This window comes from Epinephelus fuscoguttatus, linkage group LG18, assembly GCF_011397635.1.
Source record: "Epinephelus fuscoguttatus linkage group LG18, E.fuscoguttatus.final_Chr_v1".
NCBI lineage: Eukaryota > Metazoa > Chordata > Actinopteri > Perciformes > Serranidae > Epinephelus > Epinephelus fuscoguttatus.
Window position 1 is genome coordinate 19,078,684 of NC_064769.1, and position 26,819 is coordinate 19,105,502.

The window sequence follows — 26,819 nt, forward strand, 5'->3', positions numbered from 1 at the left end:
GTGTGTGTGTGTGTGTGTGTGTGTGTGTGTGTGTGTGTGTGTGTGTGTGTGTGTCGACCAAAGGCAACGCAGCAGCAGCAGCAGGCACGGGCTTGTCAGGCCACAGGGACAGAGCGGGTGATTGAGTGAGCACCTGAAGTGTCCTTTAGTCGTGGAGCCAACATAAAGTCCAACATGGAAGCTAAGCCTCCTGAAGTAAATATGCAAATAATAATGAATTAATAAACCACAATATGCAAAAAAGTCTAAATCACTACCTATCTTAAAGTTGATAAACCCTCCCAGCTGTTCACAGACATGATTTTGCTGCAGCCTAACAATCCCCACTTGTACCTCGTCGTCGTTTTCATTTCACACGTTTACATTGATGTTTAACCCTTTGAAACCTAAAGAAATTGGCATGATATCTGGTGAAAATATGGGAAGAAGGCAATGAGGAACAAAAGAAGAAATAACCCAAAAAACTGGCAAGAAATAAGTTAGAAGAGAAAATTAAAAACAAGAAAATTAATTAAAAAAATAAATTAAAAAAAGACATAAAAACAAACAAGGAAGTTATATAGAAAGGGTGCTTAAAAATTATATAAATTTATAATTATATGAATAAATATATAATTTATTTATAGATTATAAATACAGTTTTCCCCAGTTTTTTTTTTTTTTTTTAAATAATTTTCTAAATCTATTGACTTTTTTTATCATGTTGCTCATTGATTTCTTTAAAAATGTTTTTTAAAGAAATCGCACAATTTGCTCAAAGGTTTGAATACTTGTGAAAGGCGTCTAAAAGCAGCACAAGAAAAGTGTTGTCGCCCCAGGTTTCAAAGGGTTAATGTATGGAAGTCCATGGGTGACTTTATTAAAAATGATAATGTGAACTTTAAAATGAAAATGTAATTCCAAAAAAAAATTATAGTTTTCTCACATAGACCTATATATGTCATTTAGTACAAAATAAAATAAAAATGCAATAATCCAATTTTCATTTTTTTGTTTTCACATAATCATAACTATATTGGCAATCTATGATTACAATAAATAGGGGCGGGGGGTGGCAGCCAGAAGTGAGATCCTCTTGTTTGGTTTGTATGAGGAGTTTACAGTTTCCTTATGATGTGTAAGTAAACATAAAACAAAGGGACACTGGGTTGATTTACATACATTCACTTTCCTTTCTAATAACACTTTTGGTGCTGGGTGTCTTTTTTGTCTGTCCAAATTCATGATTTATTTTTTACAGGAAAGTATAGATTGCCAAAAGCCATCATACGTCTTGGTCTATCTCACTTCTGTAAAACCTGAGTTGAACTTTGAACTATGTGAGCTCTCAAATGACAGCCTCTCTGAAAACCCTTATAATCATATATTTGTGCCACCTGTTGACTGAAACCTACTGCATTGTTTGTTAAGGCGCCTTCTCTTAAATATCCCTATACTTGGTCTTATAAAATATAAGCTTTTACTCTGTTATATGTGCCCAGGATTGAATTACTCTTACATTAAAATCAAGGAGATAAAAAAAATTGCATCAGTATTTTTGGATGAAAGACTATTGTGTCAGTAAAGTAAGGAAGCTGTCAGGAGGTTATAAAAGACATATTTAAACACATGACAGGGCATTGGCTTGTCTTGCTGCATCAGTGGATAACAATGACATCATTCTTTCCACTTAATGCCTCCTGCATACAGGACAGACAAGTCATGCATGCCATCCTAATACACGCCACCAGCAGACTCCAGATATTTGTGACGTATGCTGGTGTGTTAATACATAACTGAACAATTGTAGGTGGTGTACAGTGTTGGAAATACATTATATGCATTATTTTACACTGTTCAGTTTCAGTATTTTTGCCTTCATTACTTATTTCTTATCTTCATCTTTGAGTGTTTTCAAGTCAGTTTGAGATTTTTGCATGATTTGGATTTTAGTAACAGTGCAGTTTTCCTTAGGCATTAATAAAGTACTCTATTTATGTCACATGACCTTTTGATACATTTTAAATTAAACATATGTTCTATTGCATTTTATAACCTGAGAGCACCTGGGGTTTTTCCTTTAACTTCAGCATCACCAACACCACATCTCTTGACCCAGTGCAGCACTCCCTATCCTTTCTTTACTCCCATTTATCAGTTACTCCATTGGAGGTATTTGCTCTTTGATAAAAATCTTTCTGGGTCCACAGAACATATTATAATGCCTTATAATGAAAGTAACGCAGCCTATTAACACAATAGGTCGAAATGAGCATTCCTATTATGTATTACCACAAGATGTCTACTCTACAGTGGGTTATTTATGATTGTTTAGGACTTTAACTTTGCAGAGTTGGTGGCGAAAGCAAACAAATCTGTCCACACACTATTAAATTTTGCTCCAAGACTTCTCCTTTTTTGGATTTGGAATCCATCGCTGGCCTTAAGAGGAAGACTTCGATATAGTTCTTGGTCAAAGCCCCAGGGAGCCACTGGAGAGGGGCTAAAGAGCCACATATGTCCTCAGAGCTGCAGGTTGCCTACACCAAAGGCAGAGCGTGTCATATGATGTACAGATTGTAAAGATTTATAATTTTTAGCAATGTAAATAAAAGAGACTTAAAGGTATAAAATTGACTTCCACATAAATTGTTTGTATCCATGTGTTTTAGGACTTCATTGAGTGCTTTACTCTGCCCTTCCCTTTGCATTCATTTACTCGCCTTTTTAAACACTGTTAAGTGCATCATTACTTCTTTTAATTATCTATTTATTGCACATTATGCAGTCCTTGTGATAGAACAGTGCAGCAGGTTTCAAATCCAGACTTTAGTGGCACAGTGTTGGTCTGCTCTCTAGTGGTCAGCAAAGAAAGTACATGCTTCAGAGCTTGTGCAGATACTGTGGATTTAAAACCACTGAGTAATTTATGGCCTGGGGATAAGAAGTGTATTGTTAATCCTGCCCTCCTCTGCAAGTTCATTCCTAAAGATTTATCACTCATCTTGTTGTCTTGTTTCTAGTCTACCCTGACATGGCATCTAGCCTGAGGTTAAGGTTTTCATAAAGCTAACTCAAAGCACTGAAGATGATGGAAAAGTGTGAGTTGTGACCATCAAAAGTTTTAACTGAAGCAAAAACACAATGTTGCTTGTCAGTGATAATGGTAGTTTTCTTGTGTTTATTACATTCCCAGCTTCACTGTGAAAAATGTGAAACACTAACGGGCAGATTGGCATTGAGATTAGTGAGCACATTTGTTTCCCAGAGGATACAGACTAATTGTTCCACTGATTAGCTGATCAACAGAAGCAGAAGAAGATATACTTATTAATCCCTGAGGGGAAATTAGATTTTTTCCACACTGGCCTGAAATACACACTCATGCTTACACGGGACCTATACATGCATTAAATGAAGAGATGTCAGAGTGAAGGGGCTGCCTTGGACAGGTGCCCTGAGCACTTTGGGGTTTGGTGCCTTGCTTAAGGGCGCCTCAGCAGTGCCCAGAAGGTGGGCTGGCACCTCTCCAGCTACCAGTGCACGCTCCATGCTTGGTCTGTACAAGGACTTGAGCCAGCAACTCTCTGGTTCCCAAGCCAAGTCCCTATGGGCTGAGCTACTGCCGCCCCAGAAAATGAATTGTCAAGAATTTTGATCATCAAATAATCACTTAAGGCCATTATTAAGCAAAAATGTAAATCACTGCCTGGTTCCAGCTATGAAAATATGAGAATTTTATGTTTCGCTTCATCACAGAAACTAAGTGTATTTGTACTGTTGGTTGGACAAAGCAACATTTTGAAACATCCCCCTGTGGGAAATTGTTTTTCATGCAATTTTTGGACTTTTTTATGATTGATTATTGAAGGAAATTATCAGCAGATTAACCTACAATGGAAATAACTGTTAGTTATAGCCCTGTTTCTTATGTCTCAATAGTTTCTTTGTTTATGTCCAGTCTGCTTCTGAAAGTGAAGCAGAGCAGGTTAGGCAGGAGATTAAGAGTTTTGGCACCAGTAGGGGAAAACCCTCACTATTAGATAACGTGTCTGGGCATTCTTCGTGTACAGGAAGGTAAAACACTGTGTACTTATTTGGTAAACAAAAGCCTGTAATCCTTCAGTTTATAAAGTATGATTATCATGCACAGTTTAAAACAGGGCAGGAATGTATACAAGATGTCTGCACTGTATAGTATTTTGCAGTATTACTACTGCTCCTTGATGTGTATTACATTCTTTTATTTTTGCACTGGGTGATTTTGTGAAATAAATATTGATTTATGTTACACACTAAAAGCCATGACATATTCTACAGATTACCATTAACTACACACATCCAGTGACGCTATATGCTTTTAGATGTTTACATTCCGCTGGACACGTGCGTCATGTCAATATATGGTTATAAACTAATGGGAAGCCCAGCAGCAAAATCCCCCTGTGCAATGTGACTGAACCGCTGAAGTGCACTAGTTCTTTATGTAAGGCTACAGTACATACCTTTAGATAATCTTTACATAACTGGATAAGCAAACCGCTCAGGAAATCTTGGAATTAAAGTTCAAAGACATCTCAACCGGGGGGTTTCTGGGTGTTTGAATTTGAAGGAAAAACACAGTTTATGTGTCACTCCAGATAAATGGCCTCATCCGTTGAGGCAGCTGCACGATGTACTTGTATGAGCATATAAGTAAAAATGAAAAAGGATCTATAATTTAGTACAGCACACACACACACCGCCCCCCCTAATAGAGTCATACATTCAGATCCATAGAATTAATGAGCTTCTGTCATCCTGGTGTCTCAGATGGTCTTAGCACATGCGTCGTGTGTCCTGGTTTTGAATCCAGTGTGGGACATCTGTTGATGCTGTGCCCTTCTCTTTCTCCCCACTCTTTATCTCTGTTTATTGTGGCTGCTTTGTAATGCATGCAAAATGTAGACAAACAATTAAAAAATGAGTGGGATTTGAAGGAATGAAAAACGAATTAGAGAAAAATAGCTCCTCCTCCATCTGCCTCCTTACGGCACTTTTAAATGGATTTATAAATAATTGTACAAACATACTACATTTGTTCTGCATGCTCTTACATATGACTAATAATTTGTAGTAAAACGTTTGGATGGTGATGCTAGCAATGTATCTGCTTTAATGCATGTATAAAACATCATGCATAGACTCCACTATGCATAACACTTTATACAAAATTTTCATTATGTGTAAATTGATGATTGTAATGCCTCACACCACTGGGAAATTAACAATGCATTACAAATGAAACTTCTGATTTCACAACTGCAGCAAATTATAAAGACACATTTTCTCTGAAGCAGTAAGAAAAAAAATAGGAGAATATTTACTGTCTATTATACTTAAGATTAAAGTTGAAGAAATCTCGTTTATGCTCCATGATGTAAGATGATAAGAAGTTGGTTTTTTTTCTTTTGCAAGCTCCAAGAAGATCGTGCACAAAAGTGTGTTCAGAGCCATATGAAAAGTTTATTTCCCCACAACAGATACAGACATAATTAACCATTCAAGTGCGTGATTTAACAAGAGCACCAACAGTAACAAATACTGAATATTTAAAGAAAGAAAAGGAGCACAACTTCAGTGACTGCTGCTGTGCCAATACTAGTTGCTATCCTAGACTCTGAAGGGCCTATGGAGGCCCTGACGGTCGGGCGGTTACATCTGACATTGCATGTATGACAGTTACAGGTAGCCAGCTGATGTCCTAACTAACTGTATCGAGCTGTCATAGGATAGATAGAAGGGGGTCCACTTAGGGGTTTTGGGGGGGGCAGATGCGGTGCACTGTAAAGTGCCTTTTTGTGATTTAAGGGGGTTTGTGTGCGTTAAAGGGTTTTTTGGGGGAGTTTTTCCTTATCCGCTGTGAGGGTCCTAAGGACAGAGGGATGTCATATGCTGTAAAGTCCTGTGAGGCAAATTGTGATTTGTGATATTGGGATTTATAAATAAAATTGATTGATTGATTGATTGATTGATTGATTGATTGATTGATTGATTGATTTATGGTTGTTGCATAATGTACCATTATGAGTGACTACTGGAGGCCCCTTTTCCAAATTTCTTTGGGTGGTCCTAACCATTTGCCTGGGTTGCCTCTCTTGATTGTGTGGCCCTGGCCAATACTGTTCCTGAGAACATGCAGTATTATTTCTTATGAGGAACTCATAACACATGATGATATATGATACAGGTTGCACTTGGCTGTACTTCAGAATAAATTTGAAACACTTGCGTGACCCACCAGTTGGGAACCATGGGTTTAGAAGACAAAGGCTAGGTAATTAAAAACAAAAAGAAGGAGGACCAAGGATAGAGCCTTGTGTGATGCCACACAAAATGTTTGCTTTATAATTAGGGGTACTTTTCAGTAGATACATACTGTTTTCCATTTGTTAAGTGCTCACATACCACTGGAGAACCTTAACAGTCATAGGAACTTAATTTGACGAGTAAAATTTCGGAGTTAACTGTATGGAAAGTTTCTCTCCTGTGTGATGTGTCATTTGGTTTGGTCACATGGTTTGAATAAAAACCTCAGTATTGTCACCTCACAGCAAGAGGGCTGCTGGTTTGAACCCTGGGTGAGGGAGCCCGTCTGTGCAGAGTTTGCATGTTCTCCCTGTGTCAGCGTGGGTTTTCTCCGGGTACCCCGGCTTCCTCCCACAGTCCAAAGACATGCAGGTTGGATTAATCGGTAACTCCAAATTGCCCATAGGTGTGAATGTGAGTGTGAAGTGTGATGTTCACTTATGCATTTTATGTCATAGAACAAAGCATGAAACTTTCTGAAGCTTTGTTAACCAGAGACCATGTTTCAGGCATCAAACCAAAACTCTCCTTCACACTGATCATGTGACAAGGGGACCAAAAATGCAAAAATGTTAATTCATTCCTGCACTAAATAAAAAGTTAGCTGATCCCTGTGGCATTAATAACAAAAAAGGGACCAGTAAGAGCTAAATAAATTTCTTATGCTCATTTAAAGATATGCAGGGAGAAGTAATCCAACTCAGTCATCACTTATGTTCCAGTAGAAGTGTGTATTTTCTGCAGAGACTCTGCCCTCTGCCTGTATTTCCTATTGTCTGTGTTTGGGACATACATGGGCTTGTGCTCTCACAGCACTCAGGTGAAGTCGGTGCTTTATAAAAAGATGGAAAACCAGGTGCCAAACAGTAAGCAGCAGGCATCCAAGAGACACATCGACAAATATAGCGAGACGAAACACCAAAACAGAGTGAAACTGGGGTTGGCTTTTACTTTCATTTCTTTGGTCTCTCTGCAACAGGATGATAATGTGGTTGGTCTTTAATTAGTTGTTGGTATACAGATGATTCTTGGCTCTTGATATATTTTTTTTATTATTTTTTTTTATTTATTTTTTTTTTTACAAAAGTGCATTATATATTTTGAACTTTTTAAAAAAAGTTATTTGAAGTTCAAGTTCCATTTGTAAGACTTTTTTTTCTTGACTGTGACAGTGTTGTTTATACCGTGGACTTTAACAAAAACATGGGTAGCATTATCTTGTATGTTAACAGCAAGCTCGAACAGAGGAGGTTTACAGTACGTCAATGACATTAACAGCTGTGTGAATACGATAAAACCAATAAACAAATGTATTTGGTTGCATTGCTAAACAGTTGAGATAGAAATTTGAACAGCTGCTTAAAGAGATTACCTCAACATCTCTGAACAAAAAAAACCCATATGCGTTTACTCTGCTGTGCAACGGTCACACAAAGCCACATAGATAAATAAACATATTTAACATTTAGCTTAGAAATCTTTGCACAGACTCAAACACCTGAGCAGGACAGTCCAGAAGCTGTAAATCCAGCAACAGTTCTCTCTGTCTGCTTTGTGTGCTTTGCTTTGCCTCACTATCGCCGTGATCCAGAGGGCCTTTCTTTGAGTTGGGTCCAATGATCCTTTGGGAGTGCACACAAACAACGCTGTCCGTAGAGTCTGTCTGTATGCAGATCTGCAACTCCTGCTCATTTTTCTCCTTCTTTACTTGCTGTGCCTCTCTCTGTCCACGTTCACCCTTGTTCTCTTGCTTATCATCCTGTTTAGTCCAACTTCCAGGATTCTCCTCCCTTCTCCTCCCCAAGGTCGGGGGCATTACTGTGTTGACAGACTCAGGCGATAGGGTGCGGTCACATCTGCTCAAAGAGCCCCACTCTGGGATGTGGATCTATGGCAGGATTTAAATCAAATACAAAAATAACACATGGTTGTGCTGACATGTTATAGCTTTAAAGTCTTTGAGATAATTTTAATGTAAAATAAACAAATATAATGACGGGCACCTACCCTACCTGCTCCTGGCTGTGGCTTCCCTTTACTTTGGTCTGCTTAGCTAATGACTTGTGGTCTTTGTCCCTCAGAGCTCCAAGGGAATAGCTGGACCTCACACAGTGGCTCTGGTCCATAGGATCCAGCTCCACATCACTCCAAACCTGCTGCAAGGGAATCATAAGAATTTACTAATATAAACTGGAAAATATAATGTGACTTTATACAGTTCCTATGCATAGAGAGCAATTTAAAATCCAAACTGTATTAGTCCAAAGATTTCTCGTGACTTTTATTGGCCAGGAGGCAGCTAAACCAAAACAGGGATCAAAATCAACACTGAAAATAACTCTACTTAAATAGACACATCACTTTCTGTGCATTTGATTTCTTATTTCTGTAAACACCACACCACTGTCCTGTGTTTGCTTCTTCTCCTGAAAGCCTATTGTGGAAGCCTAACTCACTGTGTCTGATGTAGACATGGATGAAACTCTGTAAAACTTGGTTTTGGAGACCGATGACTGTCTGCTCAGCATCGAGTCCCTGAGGGAGGTTTCGCTGTGTGACACTGACATGCACTTCCGCCTGGGGGCCTGGGCGAGGAAGTGTAGACAGGGAACCTTTTCTGCCATGGTGTCCCTGTTGAGAAATAATCATCTGTCAGTAAAACCTCTACATTCTGTTCTAGCTTAGGTTACTGATTAGTTGGTGTCCGCACTCACCTGTATTTAGAGTGAATGATGGCGTAGATGAAAGGGTTGTAGATGGCCGAGGCCTTGGCTATAACAGCAGGGACAGCTTTGGAATAAGGACTGAGGATGCTTCCGTATCTGCAAGGTGTTTGTAAAGAGTGCAACTGTACATCACCTGGTATGAAACTTGCACTGTAGTTTGACCCTATTGCACAGTATTTCATCATGCCAGATATAATGATATTCTACAAGAGGTGGAATATGGGTCATGGTTAATGGCTGAAATGATTTACACAGTGCAACCAAGCATCCTGGAAGTTTTATGAGTTGCTGAGTCTAACAAGCTGTCTGGACACAACATATGTAGTTAGACCATTACAACAAATTATTGGCTCATAAAGAGCCCTTGTCACACTGTATATTTACCCAGCCCAGGCGATGAGGGTGACACATGCATAGGGCGACCAGGAAAGCACAAACACTATGATGACCACAAAGGCAATCTTGGCCAGTTTCCATTCAGTCTTGATGGACTGCTGCTGGATCAGGGTGGACTTCCTCACCTGATACCCCAACTTCTCCACATCTCTGTTAGGACAGAGAGAGAGGGAATAAAGACATTTCATAGTTAATACATAAGTGTATTCAGAGGCTAAATAATTTTTTAAAAATCCCCAAAATTGAATATAGTGTTTGCAGAAAGACAGTGTTGTGTAATGTATGCAGAACCTAATGCAGCAAATGCAGACACAGTGAGACACATGTGGTAGGCAAAGCAGACACTGATAAGAAACGGGACTGGCAGGCATCATACACAGGGTACATTTGATTATTCTTATTTCCTCAGCTGAGATTATTTTTGCTTCTCTGAAGCAAAATAAGGAGGACTGTGTAGCTGTATACCTTTATACTATGCCCTTAAAGGTATACTAAACCAACAATGGATAGACTCATTCATAAGTAATGCTTTTAAATGATCACTCATTCCCCATTAGAAGTGTGTGATGGTGTATTTTGCTGTGTTTAGGGCACAAATTTGCCAAGGCATGACCTGTCTTACTCTCCATCTGATTGGCTAGTACTCATCGCCTTTGTTGGTTGGATCGGTTAAGTTTAGGCAAGAGGAGTGGGATTGATTAGGGTTAGGGTAAGAATGTCAGGGTAATCCAATCAGACGCAGAGTAAGGCAGAGTAGGGTGGGTCATGCCTTCGCTATTGTAGGAAACTAATGTGCTTCCTAGGCACGGCACCCAGGTGGGGTCGGGACTTTATGAAAATGTAGTGACCTGGTGCAAGAAGGTAAGCAACACGCATCCAACAGGCAGTTACGAAAACTACGGACACAGCACTGAAACATGCAAATACAGCGAGGTGAAACACCAATCGCAAAAGCTTGGGTTGGGTTTCACCTTACTTTCGTTGGCGATACTGATAACTGTTTCCTGCATAGTGTACCTTTATTGATGGCAAACGCAATCAACTGCCACATCATATGGACAGAAGATAAATTAGGAAGTAAGAGACACTACAGAATTATTCCTTGGCTTCATCTGAATGACCCTATAGAACAGGATAGCTTCGTCAACCTATTATGATGTATACAGGCTTGGAGGCTACCTCTGAAATGGGAAACAGCTACAGTTAAATGCTGAGGGGTGAATTTGCTAACAGCTACAGAGGTAGCACACTGAGGGCTACAGGTGGACAGGCATGAAATGTCAGGATCTGGGAAAAAAAGACAAATATATACATGTGCACAAAGAGAAATTAGACAAGGGAAGAACTAGAGGGAGACGTGTAAGCCACAGTTCAAATTTATATAATGTGCTTGTAGCAAGTTGCACTGCAGTGATTTCAAGCATCTCCTGAAACACACTGCAATAGATTGTTGATGTGGAGATGTGACAGAAAGGGGGAGCTGTAGTCTGCACGTCAATGGTATGATGCTGTTTTATACAGTTATTAAGTAGACTTGTTTGTGTAGACTAAAGTGCTGCATATTCACCTAGGTTGATTCATTCACCTGCTTGCATGACGGATTGCCAGGAACATGCACAGATAACAATAAGATATGATGCCCAGAGGGATGAAGAACACAAAGCAGCATAGCATCAACGTATAACTTTTATTGGCAGGAGTAGATGTCACATAGTCCCATGTGCATGAGGTCATCAGGCCCTCTGGTATGTACGAACCTTGAGAGATAAAAATTACAAAGACGGATAAGAGGGAAGTATAACGTCTAAAAGTATAAACGATAGAAAGGTGAATAAAAAGAGGAAGGACGTGAGAGAATAAGTTACTTACTCCACCCCAAAAGAGGTGCAAGGCTCCAGGCTAGTGAGTACAGCCAGACCAAGGCAATAATGAGGCAAGTGCGTCTCTTGGATGTCCACTGTATGGCCTGCAGGGGCTTGGTGATGACGATGTAGCGGTCTACAGAGATGGCCAGGAGGTTGATCATGGAAGTGATTCCAAATAAAGCTCCACAGAAGGCATACATTTTACAGCCTGTGGTGGAAGAGGAAGAAGAAAGCATTTCATTGATATGTTTTTTCTTCTGTTCAGAAGACTGTACTTCCTGAGATAACTAATATGAATAGTGAGGACTTCAGATTGCAATGCACACTATTCTTAGAGCAATGACTGTAGATTTAGTTAAATAATTCAGGTTCCATGGAGTAAGGGACTTAATGCTTCTATATATAAATGCTATGCTAATTTTTTACATACATTTCTCATCACTAAACAGCAGCCACAGATAACGTAACACACATATTCTGAGATTAAAAAATGTCTGAAAATATTGCAAGGGAAAAGCAATTAGTTTTGCATTCAATTTTATTGATATCTGAAATGGAAGGAGTCTCTATCTGTATGGACTGTATGTCTGTCCTACGATTTTCTCATCAACCATTCATCTGAGCAACATTACACTTGGCGAGTGTATTGCTGAGGACCCAAGGAAATGTCAAGTGCGAGCTCTTGAGACCTATGGGACATATTTATTAGAAGTGTGTTACTATCCCCAGAAGTACACAATGTGTAGTGTATGGAGAGGGGACCTGTATTAACTGTTACACTGAAGGGGATGCTGGGTACAGCTTGCTCTCCGTTGCTCCTTACCAGTGGTGTAGCGGTAATTGATGAGGTGGGTACTACGAGGTAGCTGGGTATGTTACCGAGGAGGAAGTGGATAAACTCTCCTACATATTTCAATGGCTTTTTGGCTGACAGGTGAGTATACTCTAATGGGCAGAAAAACAGGTGGGTATACCCTGTATACCTGTGTATACCCACCACTACACCACTGCTCACTACAGTACATTCAAGTACAGATGACAAAAGAGAGACCAACATTTCAAGCATCAGCGATATAACTTTCGGAATTAATGCTTTTGTTTTGACTTCAATGAGTGACTTCATAAAATGTTTGTGTGAGCTTTTGCACGCTAGCATTACCAGGGGGACGCAACTGTCTCATGGCATGTGTATTGCTCAGGACCCAAGGAGGCGCAGTGTTGAGTGTGAAGTTGTTTGGATGAGTGGTTGTTGAGGAACCTGCAAGCAGCAATACTAAAGGCCAAGCAATCGGCCCGTTACGAACAGGCACATTTTGAAAGGGCACACAGACAACAGTGACAGATAAATAAAGGATAAAGCTATTCTCAGAGTACATACGTGAATATGAAAAAAATACCTGTTTCACCAAAAATCCACCCCTTATAAAGAGAGTTAACGAAGAAGATGGGCGACTGTGTGATTGCCATGAGGAAGTCACTGACTGCCAGGTTCATGATGAAAAAGTTGGGGGCTGTCCGTAGCTTCTTGTTACTGAAACACACAAGAATTGAAGAGTCTCAAATCAAAAGTCATCAAATCAAATCATTCAAATTTTAACACCACAGCAACATTTTTCTTGTGTTCAGTTACAGTTCATATTCCTTCACACTTTTATTTGTTGCTACAGCCTCACTTTTTGTGTGTAATACATCCTCTGCCTTTTGGACCACCTACATCCAAATGTTGGTGATATAAATACATCTTTCACTGGCTTGAACAAGTGACCATCGTTGGATTTGCTACATGTACATCATGTTTACTTGTGTTCATAATTTGTGACACCATGCAGGACCTGTATGCAAAAAGTTCAAGTGTACGACTTGTAATTTCCAACAGGGTGTCGACCAGAACATTTTTGCCCAGTTAGTCCATACAATGTTTGTTACTTAACCATACTATGCTAAGATAATGTTTTATTCATGAGGCTTATTGCTCTGAAAGGTTGTTTTTAAATTACTTTTCCCCAGAGTGGCGTACAGACATGTAGAGGGACAGGGATTCACACCCTGGCCAATGCAATATCCATCCAATAACTCTCAAATCCGGATCCTTCTGAACCTAATTCCACCCTCAGCAGGCAGGGGTGGAAGTAATGGCAAAGGCACATCCATACACGCACTTTCAATAACACTCTGTTACAGCAAATGTAGATCAAAGATTGTTCAAAGATGAAAGATTTCAACTGTTACCAGGGAGGGATTGTAGTTGAATACACTAGGGATGGACCGATTGTGAAATTCTGGGCCCATACTGATGCCAATACCGGTGCCTAATAAACTACTTCTTTACAAAGATTTGTACTTAGAAAAATAAGCATACATGGATATGCCAGTGATACTCAACATACAAATCTGTCCCCCAGGGGTGCTGAGTGGCCCCTAAACTTTCTAATTCACAATGAAAGTTCATACTGGGAACTGCCAGAGCGCTTAAAAGCATCAAAATAGAGCTTGTTTATCCAAAAAGTGTCAGTGGAGGATCCCAGAACCCACCAACAGAGGTCCTAGTTAAGCCCCTAATGTCCTTGTCCATGCGTACATGTATGGGGCTGCTGCAAGTGGCCCGTGGCCTCCTGTCTTTTTACAAAAGTGGTTCCCAAGCAAAGCAAGTAGAGTATCCCTGATACTGAATGCCTTGTTGTATCTCAGTCTTTTTCCCTTTTTATCCAATATGTTAGACACAGAACTTAACAGCTGCTCACTGAAAGCAAACATCAACGAACCACACTTGCACACAGCACCCGTTGTCCTCCTGCGTCATGCCAGGCCAGTGGCTTCTTCTTCTAATCAGCAGCTGCGTATGCCAGCTACTGTTGTCAGAGTCAGACCGCGATTAATAGGCACCACATTTAGCCGGCGCAAATTGATATGACACAACAAATAAACATTGGACACTCCTATCGGTGAATGTCATCTTATTTGCCTACAGGGCATTGGCAGTCAACAAGGTAAAAATTGGGTGATGCAGATGTTCGACTGATAAATCATTGCAACCCCAGAGCACACTAATACTGTAACATTAAATCAAGGAACACAAACCGATATTCAATAGCAATAGATTCAGTGGATTTAATTTTCTTTCTGTGTTTGCAGTTGTAATGAAAAGAGTCAGTCAAAGTGGACACTTCATCACAAGAGAAATCCAATTATAAATGACCTTTAAATTTCGATGTACTGTCGGAAGAACAGTAGGGAAACATCATGAGCCAAATGCCTAAAGGATATCCATAGAATCCAAGCAGTATTGGCAGTGTACTCTCTTATTGACTCCGACATAAGCCTCTATTCTTCCTGAGGGGGAAACTATGGGATTTCTTAAGTCTTTCAAACATCTGCGTGTCTCCTACAAATGAACCCCACACACAAAGGTAAATCTCCCAGATCCCAGAAGCATCTTTTATGTTTTTTTTTAATTGAAGCCAAACCTGTGAACAAGTTTGTGAAGAAAGTTGAGTTGCTCTGCAACATTACAGTTGTTTGCTAACTAGGAATTTCAAGCTTTTTTCCTGATAGCAACTCCATATGTCTTGCCTCAAACCTATTTCAAAGTCATCGAATACTGCCGCTTTGTCAGTGATTTCGGCATCAGACACCTGACGCCAAAAGCCACCTTTCATGGCAGTATGATATGCTGCTGGGTGGCGTCAGTTCGTAACATGGCCAGTCATAACCTTTCACAGTGTTATGGTATGCTGCTGACTGGCCAGACAGCACCTGTAGTGGTGGTATGACACATCACTGGACAGCATCGGGTTGAAACGTTGCCTGTACTGACGTAATATAGGGAGCTGGAAAGTCCTTATAGGGTGGGTGGAAGGGGTGATGGATGAGTCCAACAAAACCCAGGACTTTCACCTGGGAGCCTGGTGTTTGCCCCCGCTATAAATGTAGAGCCAAAGCATGATGTCTTCTTCTAAACCCAAGCACATGCTATTGTTGTTGTCCAGGCGTTGGTAGTGGTGTCCCAGAATGCCAACAGCAGATGCAGGAGGACACCTAGCATGTAATATATAGACATGAAAACAATGATATGTGACAACTTGGGATGAGAATGTGTTGTCAAATCTCCCTAAAATCCAAACTGTCCAGGTAACACTGCTCTTTCCTATTGTCAAGAAGAGAAACAGACACAACATGCCAACACAGATGCACATATAATTCATTCCTCCTGTGAAATATGCTCATACTGCGTCAGCCATCAGTTAACAAGAAGCTACCTTTTAGCATATTTGAAGACTACCTATATAAAATGTTCACACAATCTCACTTCAAGAAAATCTGTAAAACACATTTACATGCACATGTAAAGTTTTATGAACAGTAATGAGCGATCTTTGTGGGGCTTGCAGCAGATGCTGCCAGCACTTTTTCTACAGCCGTGAGCTGGCACAGATGGTCATGTTGTAATGCATGGTAATGGTGTGTACTTGATAACCTTCTGTTTGCAAGCCTTAGCTCACTGCACACACAAACACACCTCAGATTGCTTTTTGGCAACAATCTGCAAACCCTAGCTAATGCCTTTGTTACACTGAAACAAGTCCCCAGAAAGAGTGCCCGGCTGCATGGAGGGCGACCAACGTATGGTAATTTCTCTAATTAGTGAACTAGGGAAATCTGAAGGTTACCTAAATTTTGTATCGCCTTTTATTAATGCAGGCTTCAGAATATTAACTATTTCTAGCAGCCTTTGATGTCTTTCATCTGTAAAGTGACAGTGTATTCTGCGTCAGTGAACATTTTATACACAGTTATTTACCATGACATAAATGGTATAAGGAGTGTAGGGACACAGATGGTGGATGAGTCTTTGTTCCAACTCCAGTGAAAGCAATGATACCATATGCATCCTTGTACTGGATATGTAAACCTTCATTCATACTGTATAGTGCCATAACTGACTACTTTAATAGTTACATCAGCTCCATTTAGCCTATGGCCACTGCCCTCCTTATTTTGCCCACTGACTGTAAAAAGACCAAAAAGAGTTAACATTCCACAGGCAGAAACGTTGGAGTGTATTTGTGTGTTTACATGCAGGTGAGTAGATATGTACTTAAGTGTGACAGGAGTGGAGATTGAGTGATGCAACATTTGAGATGGCTGTGTGTCACTGGAGGTTGCTCCCTAATGCAGAAAACATGTCAGACCCTGGGATCTATCTAACACTCAGTCCTTCACTGCATCCAGTGGAGTACTATATACCCAGAAGCAGCAGCCATAGTGCATATACTGTATAGAACATACACACTGGTATATAGGTCATACTTCAGCTATGGTCTGGAAACTTTTAGAAAATCTACACATATTTGTGTGTTGTTTTGTGTTGATACAATATTTTTGGTAGTATAACACTGGAATTGTCATTTCCATTACACCATATATGTTTTCCATTACACTGTGTTGGAAATGTTTGTTGTGGAAATGACATTTTGTTATGTTAAAAATAAATTAAATAAATAAATAAATATATAAAACTCATGACACGTTAGCTTGCTAATGTTTGTTTTAGTTTACTTATTATTTGTGATGTTCAAGGAAATAAGAGCTGCTTCGAAATGACAGCGAGTAAACACATTCTCGATTTGACAGACATTGACCTTGATTTCTTCTTATTTCAGTTCTCTAAATGGAGCTAACTGTCCTTTAGCCCTGTGCTCTCCTGTCATAACACTATTGCTGTGGTCATCTGAATTTACATTTTGTACAGTCTGGTAGAAATGACTGTAACTTTTAATTAAAAAGACATAAAATAGCATGATACATTTCATTAATTATAATGTCAGTGTAATTTCATTGTATGTATGTGTCATTTGTATTAAAGTTAATATCAGACCAATATTAAATTCAAAATTAAGCAGGGCTGAAGGTCTAAAATCTGTCTCGGAGACAAGGGAAATACTAGGGATGTGTGAGTACACCATTAACTAAGCTATCTATATCTGTATCTGCACTCTGAGTGGGCGGAGTTTGAACATGACATGGGGGGGAGCTTAAACAGGAAATGGGTGGGACCTAATCAGAAGTTGTTATTTTTAACCCGATAGTGATATGGGTCGATCAGAAGTCACTGTATCTATAATTTATTAAAAACTATTTACAGAACAGCCTCAGGGTTGAGCTTCAGATCATTTTTGATCACAAGAGCAAGAAACTGAATACAGCTACCCAAATGAGGATTTCCCTTGTACCTGATACCTGATAATTATTTCATCTGCATACTCGGCTCAATCCTATGAAACATGGCAAAAAAAACAACAACACACACACAAAAAAGCCCATTTTTTTATATTGTAAAAACTTCATTACTATCATTTTTTGTGTGTCCTTTTTGGTGCCAAATATATGTGACAAAATAAATAAAATAAAATAAAATAAGAAATGTGTTTTTGTTCTTCTTAATTTTGACAGGGACACAAAAATCGTAACAGCTGACATTACAGTATATTTTTTACACATCCTTTCAACTGAAAAGCATGCAGAGTGAGACATCACAGTTTTTGGTCCAATATGTGTTAAATGTAAAAAGTAGTTTAGCCACAATAACATTAGTTAGCAAAATGGTGAATCAACTGGTGTATTCAACACAAATGTGTTGCTTTCAGCTATTCGGAAAAAATCAGACATAACATCATCACACAAAGCCGAGGCAGCCCTGTTCTTCAGGCTTTAATGGCAAGCCAGTGAACGCTACCTTGGACTTCGTTTGGGTTGAAAAAAAAAATGAGGCAGGAAAGACGTGTTATTGGCCAGGAGTTCTCAACCTTTTGTAACTCGAGATCAACTTCTGACTGTTTGGAAAAAAATCCAAACACCTCCTTCCCAGAAAAATGAGGGGGTTTTTTAGCACCTGATTTGACAGGATTTCACCGCCATTCATCACACTGTGCTATTAGCTCAGCATCACTGCCTGCTATTATGGACACAAATTTAAAGAATTCAGGGTCATCTTGTGTCAGTGCATGCTTTGGAGCTTTTACTGGCGCAGGGTTGTCTCCTAAATCACTCATTTGGTGTCACTGCATCCAAGCAAACATTAGCTAGCTAACAATTGCAAAACACGTTCGTCTCTGATGATGTGTCTTTATTTGCACAGTGATATTCAATTGTAATTGGCCTTTGAAATTCTGCACTTTAATGTGGTATTATTTGTGGATTCTAATGCATATCCAGATATAAAAGAAACTAGCTTTGTATATTAGCTATTCAAAAAACTTCTTATTTTAAATTTAATGTAACTGTTTGGCAGTATCTTTGTGGCCCCCTAGATGGCAGTCTGACGCCCACCACTGGGCCATGACCCACTGGTTGAGACTAGCTGTTATAGACGACATCATCATGCATGTCACTGAAAGTCCAAACATTTAAAATGAGAAATATGGAGAGATTTATAGAGGACAGTCTATAGTAGGACACATATAGAAGTTGATGCTGTGAGCTGCAGTACTGTTATTTCAGCTTCCTTACCCTCTGTATGTGCTTTAAGTGGGACTGTAGCACAGTGTTGACTGTATGTAAATAAGGCAGAAGCTTGACTGAATAATTGAATTTATGCATTGATTTATCCAGTGCAGTTAGAAAATCACTGAGCTGCTTCCTGCTATTGAATGCCTGCAGGCTGGTGTGAAGACCTTCCTGTCTGTGCTTGTGACATCTGTGCTTCCTAATGCGAGAGCACACTGTTTCCCCCGTTCACTCTAAATCTCTGCAGTGCCCTAACACTGCAGTGTGTACCATGTGGGGTCAAGAGTACATAGCACGAACCGCTTTGAGTATTGACTTTGAGTTTGTTTTGCTCATCGCTTAAAAGCAAGCACTGTTATATAACTTCCAGTCAATAGTGATGATGTTCAATAGATTAGATTAATATAGATATATCATAGAATAGGATTATGTCTTAATCCAGTCAAATATTTTAAATGGCATGTTTGATACTGTAATACTTTAGACTTCTACATATCAATAGAAAAAGAAATACTTTTTATTCCAATACATTAATTTGATGGAAATAGTTTCTACTTATTTTACAGATTAAGATTTTACATACAAAACAATAATGATGATTTTTGTTTAAAGATTATTTCTGGGCTTTTATTTGATAGGTATCATGAAAGGGGATGACATGCAGCAAAGGCCTGTAGGTAAGAATCAAAGCTGCGGCTGCTGTGGCAAGGACGCAGCCTTTGCACATGGGGGGCCTGCTCTACCAGGTGAGCTACTCGGCACCCCTCTGTGACTCTTACTTAAAGGTATACTTCACCCTCCAAATGACCACTTGTATATAAATTATGCAGCCCTGTGTTACCTTGAATTTGGGATAACAAACTTTGTTCTTCTCGCACACCTATGGTGAACAAAGAATCCAAAACCTGAGAAAATTCTTGATGAATTGAAGTAAAAGGGGTCAAAACTATAGCAAAACATACGTGTACAAATTCTGACACAACTTGTGCAGTCTAATCCAAGTCTCATTTGTCCAGTCACATCCTCAGCCAGACTCTATTGCCAATCATTTTACCTCTCTGATCAAAGGAGCTACAGCTGACATAGTTTTGCTGTTTTTCAACCACACCCTTATGACTTCATCAAAAAATGACACTGTTTTTGGATTCTTCGTTCCCTAAAGGCGTGAGAGAAGCAGAGCAAGTTTTCTTCACAAACTCAACAGAACACGGGGTGAGTAATTGGTGTGAAGTATTCCTTTAAGAAGAAGAGGTTCAAAAGACATCCTCCACCTCCGGTAATATGTTTTATGTGTGATGTTGTGTGATTAACAAAACAGCTTCAGAGAGCTTGAACAGTAGAGCACTGTGTCAACCGTGTCCTTCTTGTAGGCTTCTTAGAATCTGTCCACAGGACCAGTTCATGTGCAAAAATGTGACGAAGAGTCCTAATTCTAGCTTTTCACAATGTTATTTTTACTTGCAGGGGACTACCTTGTTGTAATGATGATGAACTTCAATGACCCAATAACCCTAATTTTTAATTAACTATGGGTTGAAACGACTTTGTAATAGTTTAGAAAAATGATGAGTGAATGCTTATTTAGAACCTATCAATATTTTCACTATGACTGATCTATTGCATATTCTCTACTGAGGTGAACACAGTAGAACAGTATTAGATATAGAGTGCTGCATGGATGACGTTAATTTGTAGGCCAACGCGGAAGTTAGCACCGCCCTGGTTCCCTCAGCAAAAAACCTATGGTTTTAGATTACTGCAGGAAATGAGCTCTGTGGCCAATAAAAGTTTATGACACTTACATTTTTTTCAGCAAGATAATCTTCACAAATCAACTCAAATTTTGTGATTTTTGATGTGTAAATGCAATCGCCAGATGTAAAAAGCTAACATTAGGCTAAAGACAAACTACACCATGGTCACATGACTTTAATATCGCCATCACAACAAGGCTGTAAAGTCATGTTTGGCTTGATGACATTCTGTGGTCTCATTTAGACACTTGTCAGTAACTATTTCTTTAGGGTCAACGTGGGTTTTCTCAGGGTACTCTGGCTTCCTCCCACCATCCAAAGACATGCAGGTTGGATTAATCGGTAACTCCAAATTGCCCATAGGTGTGAATGTGAGTGTGAAGTGTGATGTTCACTTATGCATTTTATGTCATAGAACAAAGCATGAAACTTTCTGAAGCTTTGTTAACCAGAGACCATGTTTCAGGCATCAAACCAAAACTCTCCTTCACACTGATCATGTGACAAGGGGACCAAAAATGCAAAAATGTTAATTCATTCCTGCACTAAATAAAAAGTTAGCTGATCCCTGTGGCATTAATAACAAAAAAGGGACCAGTAAGAGCTAAATAAATTTCTTATGCTCATTTAAAGATATGCAGGGAGAAGTAATCCAACTCAGTCATCACTTATGTTCCAGTAGAAGTGTGTATTTTCTGCAGAGACTCTGCCCTCTGCCTGTATTTCCTATTGTCTGTGTTTGGGACATACATGGGCTTGTGCTCTCACAGCACTCAGGTGAAGTCGGTGCTTTATAAAAAGATGGAAAACCAGGTGCCAAACAGTAAGCAGCAGGCATCCAAGAGACACATCGACAAATATAGCGAGACGAAACACCAAAACAGAGTGAAACTGGGGTTGGCTTTTACTTTCATTTCCGCTGGCATGCATGTTTACGCACAATAACCGACAATCCTGCATAGTGCGACTTGAAAAAAAAAACTGTTTTTAGACACTTGGAAAATGTATTTACAGGAATGAGTTGTGCTTCACATACAAATATGTATTTGGGACTAATCTCAAGTAAATCTTAGAGTATAACTTGAAGTCAGTGTGCTGGCTGTTTTTGTGCAAGCAGCATATCAGCAGCACTTGAGCATCATGCAGCATGCCTCGTGATGCTTTACTTCCTGTTTATATGTTGTTTTACACACGCTTATGAAAACCATTGGTTCCATCTGTTTATCAGCAACCCAACGCAGTGTGTGATTAACAAGAACTAAGCATTGTTTTCAGGTTAACAATGAGTTGGTTTTAGGTAGACCCTCACTGCACAAAAGACTAGTAATTTACAATGACAGACAAGCACAATATTTGTTTACCAGGAAAAGGCGTACATGACCAAAGCGTTTCCAGTAACACCCACTGTTCCAATCACCAAGACAAAGAAGGCAACGATGTAGTGAGCATGGGGCTGGACATCCACCTGCCGATAGAATCCGTGTTCCACGTCCATTTCTGTGACGACAGCAAACAAACACACAGATGCCAGCAGGGTTTATCTTCATGTACAGCATGTCCCAGTGACATTTACACAAACCCATTCTTTGCATCCCTCTGACCCACTAAACTCTCCAGCGTTATGTAAGAGTACTTGTCATGATCAGCAAGTAAAACGTCTGGGGAGAAGAATAATAACCATGAGATTTGATGGCTTACAGCCTGTGTCTGCAACACTGTGTCTTTATTCTGTTACTATCCATTCATATAAGCATCATGTGAATTTGTCTCAGCAGAGGTTTCTTTGTGATAGTATATACATGACATTATAGTTTTTACATTTTCTGCCTCTCTTTTAATTGATGATCCGTTGTTGTTATTTTTTGCTGCTTTATACTTTTGAAACCAGTTCAGGTCTCACATTTTGAACATACCCACTATTTTCCTTTAGGAAATCCCCACATTTCCTCCCAGCTCTCTGTTGAAGTTCTGAAGTTTTACTGTGATCTTGTTGAGTTTTAAAACAGGAAATTTTGGGGTTTCGGGGGCACTACAACAAAATTGGATAGTGTATCTGTAAGTCCTGACGAAAAGTCAGAGCTTTACAAGTGCCCACACCAGCACACAGTTGGTCTGTTTGGTTGGCTGGACATGCAGGCTGTGCATCTTGTCTGGCTTTCAGGCTGTATAGGGAAAAGGTTCACACTACTTTCACACAAAGCAGTGCTAAAAGCCTTAAATCCGTGCACCTGAGCGCTGTTCAGCCGTTCAGCTGACAGCATGGCTCTATGGATGGCAATGCCATTCTGTCCGTTGGTATAACTCTTCTTGTTTGTAATCTCTTCTTGTCCGGGCCAGATCTATAAACCACGCCTACACACAAAAACTATGCTTATGCCATTCCCTGCACGTAACTGTTATTTAGTGTCCTGTGAGGAAGTGTGCACATCACGCATACAGACCAGGTATACATAAAATTTCTAGAGGGATTCAAGGGCGATATACTACAGTGGAGATTAAAAGTAAATGCTAGATATTTAGATTACAGACAGTTTTACTAATTTTGTGATTTGAGTCTACAAAGTTATTTGTATAATACCAATCAAAGCTTCACTTTGATAAATTAACAGAAAAGAGGCTCATGCACATGCTGCGAGGTTTCCAGTAATTGAGATTTGATAAATCTGACAACAAAGAGCGCATATTTCTGTCAGTCAGTGTGCAGCTGCTTCCGGGGACATTTTGCTCAGAGTCAACACTCCTTGCTTTTAGGCAGGATGGGTACAGACAACTGCGGACCCAGACTCAGGGCGAAAAACAAAACTTTTTTGTTGCCCTAAGTAGGCGCAGTTTCACAGAAGCGCTAAGACTTTGTAGTACAGTGAGCATGCATTAGCTCAGAGGGCTGACTTGGCTTCTTTGCTATATTACGAGAACATTGCTGTCACTTTGAACGTCCCACCAAATTCAGCTCCAAAATCTTACAGTTCAATACAGTGTTGCTTGACAAAAAGGAACAAATAGCCTATTATTTGTACTGAATGGCCAAATCTGATTTGACTGACAAATTTGTGTGCAGCCCCAGACAATGGATTTTTTTTTTTTAAATCAACAGTTCTAATAAGGCAATATAGCATTTAAAAATGGATGGCAGTATGACAGGCAAGATGTACAGTAGTGTAACAGTTTTTAATCTGTCAGAAGTGCCCAATGATGGCTGTGCTGTAAATGACTGAGAAATATTTATCACAAAGGTGATTAACTCAAGGCATTTCTGATAATGAAAATGGCAGTATGGACTTCCACATGCTGTTCCATGAGCCCACTGCTCAGCTCCAGCACTGATTATAAGACGATCTCTATGTTTTGTTAATGTGATGGAATCAGGAGTGCATGTTGAGTCACGCAATATTAACAGCATTTATCATCCCGTGTAAACTCACTTCCTGACTGCCTGTGATGTGCATTAACAAGGGAGTTAGATGCCAGTGCGGCACAATGCTCTCTGCCACAGAAGATGCTGTAAAACATCTGTCATGTATCACATTAATATTTTGTTTGAGAACACGAACATGTGATAAATCATGTCCGCTGTTGGCTCACAGTCCAAAGCTGATTGATGAGACTGTGCTTAATCCTCCAGGGCAGTAGTGCATCTGGCTCATAATACATGTACATGAAAAATGCCTTAGCATGTTGCGTGACCAAAATATTGTATTGATAGTGCAGCACTTTCTGTTATGGTGTAAAAAATGAATAGATGAGCATAGACATTTTTATTACGGCACAATGGGTGAAGTACACAGAGTTCTCGCTGTGCTCAGTGAAGCCTTGTGCGTCAGAGGAAACCTTAATCACCTCTTACATCTTCTCATTAGACATCAAAGCATTGTCTCATATGAAAGGCTAGTGTCGTGAATCAATGCATGTAGTGTGACCATGTTCACACTACATCTTAAAAGCTTTTTTTATTGACTTCTATGAAGATTACATAAAAACCTTGAATGGGCGCATCGAAGCTGTTCATGCTCCTTCAGAAACTGCTGATATGAAGTCCATTATCATGAAAAGCTAAGGGATCAATGAAGATGAAGAAAGCCCTGTCTGCTCCATGTAGTGTTTAAAGTAAATCATTTTCATTTAAAGTATTTCGCTGCTGGGGCATCGGCGGCTTAGTGGATAGAGCAGGCACCCCATGTACAAGGCCGTTGCTGCAGCGGCACAGGTTCTACTCCCTGGCCCTATGCTGTATGTCATTACCCCTCTCTCTCTCTCCCCCCCTCACGCTTAACTGTCCTATCTATAAAGGCAAAAATGCCCAAAAAAATATCTTAAAAAAAAAAAGGTTTTCATAAAACCATGCTGCCTATGCAATAGCAAGATGCATTACTTTTAAAACTGGTGCTACAGGACCAGAGAAACAGAGAAAAGGGGCTGTGGCATTCACTTTCGCTCAAGAGGTAGAAAACCTACAACTACCAGAATGCACTGCACCGCACTGGACCAATAAATGCTCCTGTTGGTGGGTGACATAATGCAAGACACAGGTGTTTTGACACAGGAAACAACATGGCCCCCAGTGATAGTTTGAGCGAGAAATAGGCAACGCACTAACAGAATTCAAACCCCAGGGTGTGGGAGCCCATCTGTGTAGAGTTTGCATGTTCTCCCCGTGTCAGCGTGGGTTTTCTCTGGGTATTCTGGCTTCCTCCCACAGTCCAAACAGACATGCAGGTTAAATGGTGACCCTCTCCTTGTTAACAAATTCTTGTATTACAGCCAAACAGTGCACTTAAATACATTTCTGAAGACAATTAGGAAAAAAGCAGTACAGCAACAGACTCTTGGTTTATATTGAATCAGCCCTAGTTTTACCATACGATCACAGTTTGGTTTGAGTTTATGAGTGAGAGGGGGCGGGGGGATGACTCTCACCCTCAGTCTGCTTCTATACCATTTCTGTCTGTGGTGGCGAGCATACAGAAATCTGTACAATCTGTAGTTTAAGCAACAGCCCCAGAGCCAGCAAAAATTGAGTCCTGGCAGCGAGCTAAAAGATGAGCAGGGAGATCTGGGCGCTGGTAAGATAGAGGGAAGTTTACCACATTGCATTTACACATACCACCCACACTGTTATGATACAAAGCTGTTTGAAAACCAGCAAAGTATCCCTTTAAGTGGTATATTAAAATACGCTGACAGCATTTTAAAGCCGTTTTAATAAACTGCAGATCTTTTGCTGAAAGACTTGACAGTTCAGATCAACAAATGCGTTTGTTGGAGGTTTTCCTTTTGTAAGAACTGTCTGTTTTTAGTTGACGTTATCCTTTATAGCTCATGATAAATGTATACATCATGTATTTAAAAAGGATGTTATATTGGTGAGACACCTGCATACACATCTGCACATCTGTATGATCAGAGTAAAATCTGTTGTGGTACATCAAGCGCTGATAAAAATAAAGACAGTTTTAAACAAAAATGTTAAATGAGTAACATGTTGGAAGGGATCTACTCTTAATAAGACACACATTTAACTGATATAAGCAAGCTAAGATATATATATAATTTTTTTTTTTTTTGCAAAAGTGTGAAAACCACTGTTTTTTCCTGCAAATGCATAGACTAAAATAACCCAAGATGCAATTATTAAATTAACAAAAGTTTGCTCCATATTGTTATTACATAATATTCACACATCATGTTTTACATACTAGTATACAAATACAAAAAATAAAGAAAGATGTTCTAATATCCAGTCATCATATGTATTTTTTAAAAGTGTTACTTTACCTCATGCAGAGAGTGAAGCCCTTTTTCCTCTTCAGGGCACCTCTGTGTTTGTATTGGACTGGCAAAGAGGATCAGAGACACTGAAGCCGTACAGCATGTAAAAAGTGCTGGAGAGAAATCCACCACGCTTCAGGTCTAAATGGATAAGCTTGATGACTGCTTCTCTAATCCCCAAGTTAGATGGAGATTCTCTCATACACTGCAGCAACAGGGAGCTGCTGCTGCCAGTGCTTGAGAGAACATGAGAATAGGCAGAAAGACACATAGAAAAGCGAGCAGCAGCAGCAGCAGCACATTGACCCATCCCCCTGCTGGCTACCCATCACACACAGCTCTCACATGGCAAACTGCATCGATCAAGCCAGTGTGTGGTGTGTGTGCGTGCATGCATGAGGGTGTGCGTGCTGTTTGTGTGGGAAGGTGGGAAGAGGCTGGTCTGATTATATTAAAGACATTTCAAGTAGCAATTATAAAAA

General features: G+C 39.7%; 1 protein-coding gene across 5 annotated transcripts in view; it reads right to left on the reverse strand.

The window, feature by feature from the left end:
• Positions 1 to 7,399: 7,399 nt before the first annotated feature.
• Positions 7,400 to 26,819, reverse strand: part of opn4xa (opsin 4xa) — a 46,784-nt gene continuing 27,364 nt past the window's right edge. Inside the window, exons 1-10 of one of the 5 annotated variants that reach the window (XM_049604193.1) lie at positions 26,344 to 26,583; positions 21,933 to 22,068; positions 12,712 to 12,845; positions 11,319 to 11,522; positions 11,035 to 11,206; positions 9,438 to 9,599; positions 9,042 to 9,149; positions 8,784 to 8,958; positions 8,340 to 8,483; positions 7,400 to 8,215 (exon numbers count right to left, since the gene is read on the reverse strand). In XM_049604193.1, coding sequence (XP_049460150.1) covers positions 7,793 to 8,215; positions 8,340 to 8,483; positions 8,784 to 8,958; positions 9,042 to 9,149; positions 9,438 to 9,599; positions 11,035 to 11,206; positions 11,319 to 11,522; positions 12,712 to 12,845; positions 21,933 to 22,066 — 1,656 coding nt within the window. In that variant the 5' untranslated portion in view covers positions 22,067 to 22,068; positions 26,344 to 26,583 and the 3' untranslated portion in view covers positions 7,400 to 7,792. Of the gene's footprint in view, positions 8,216 to 8,334; positions 8,484 to 8,783; positions 8,959 to 9,041; positions 9,150 to 9,437; positions 9,600 to 11,034; positions 11,207 to 11,318; positions 11,523 to 12,711; positions 12,846 to 15,067; positions 15,087 to 21,932; positions 22,069 to 26,343; positions 26,584 to 26,819 lie in introns of those variants that run through there. The other 4 variants (XM_049604192.1, XM_049604194.1, XM_049604195.1 and 1 more) reach the window with 4 other exon arrangements.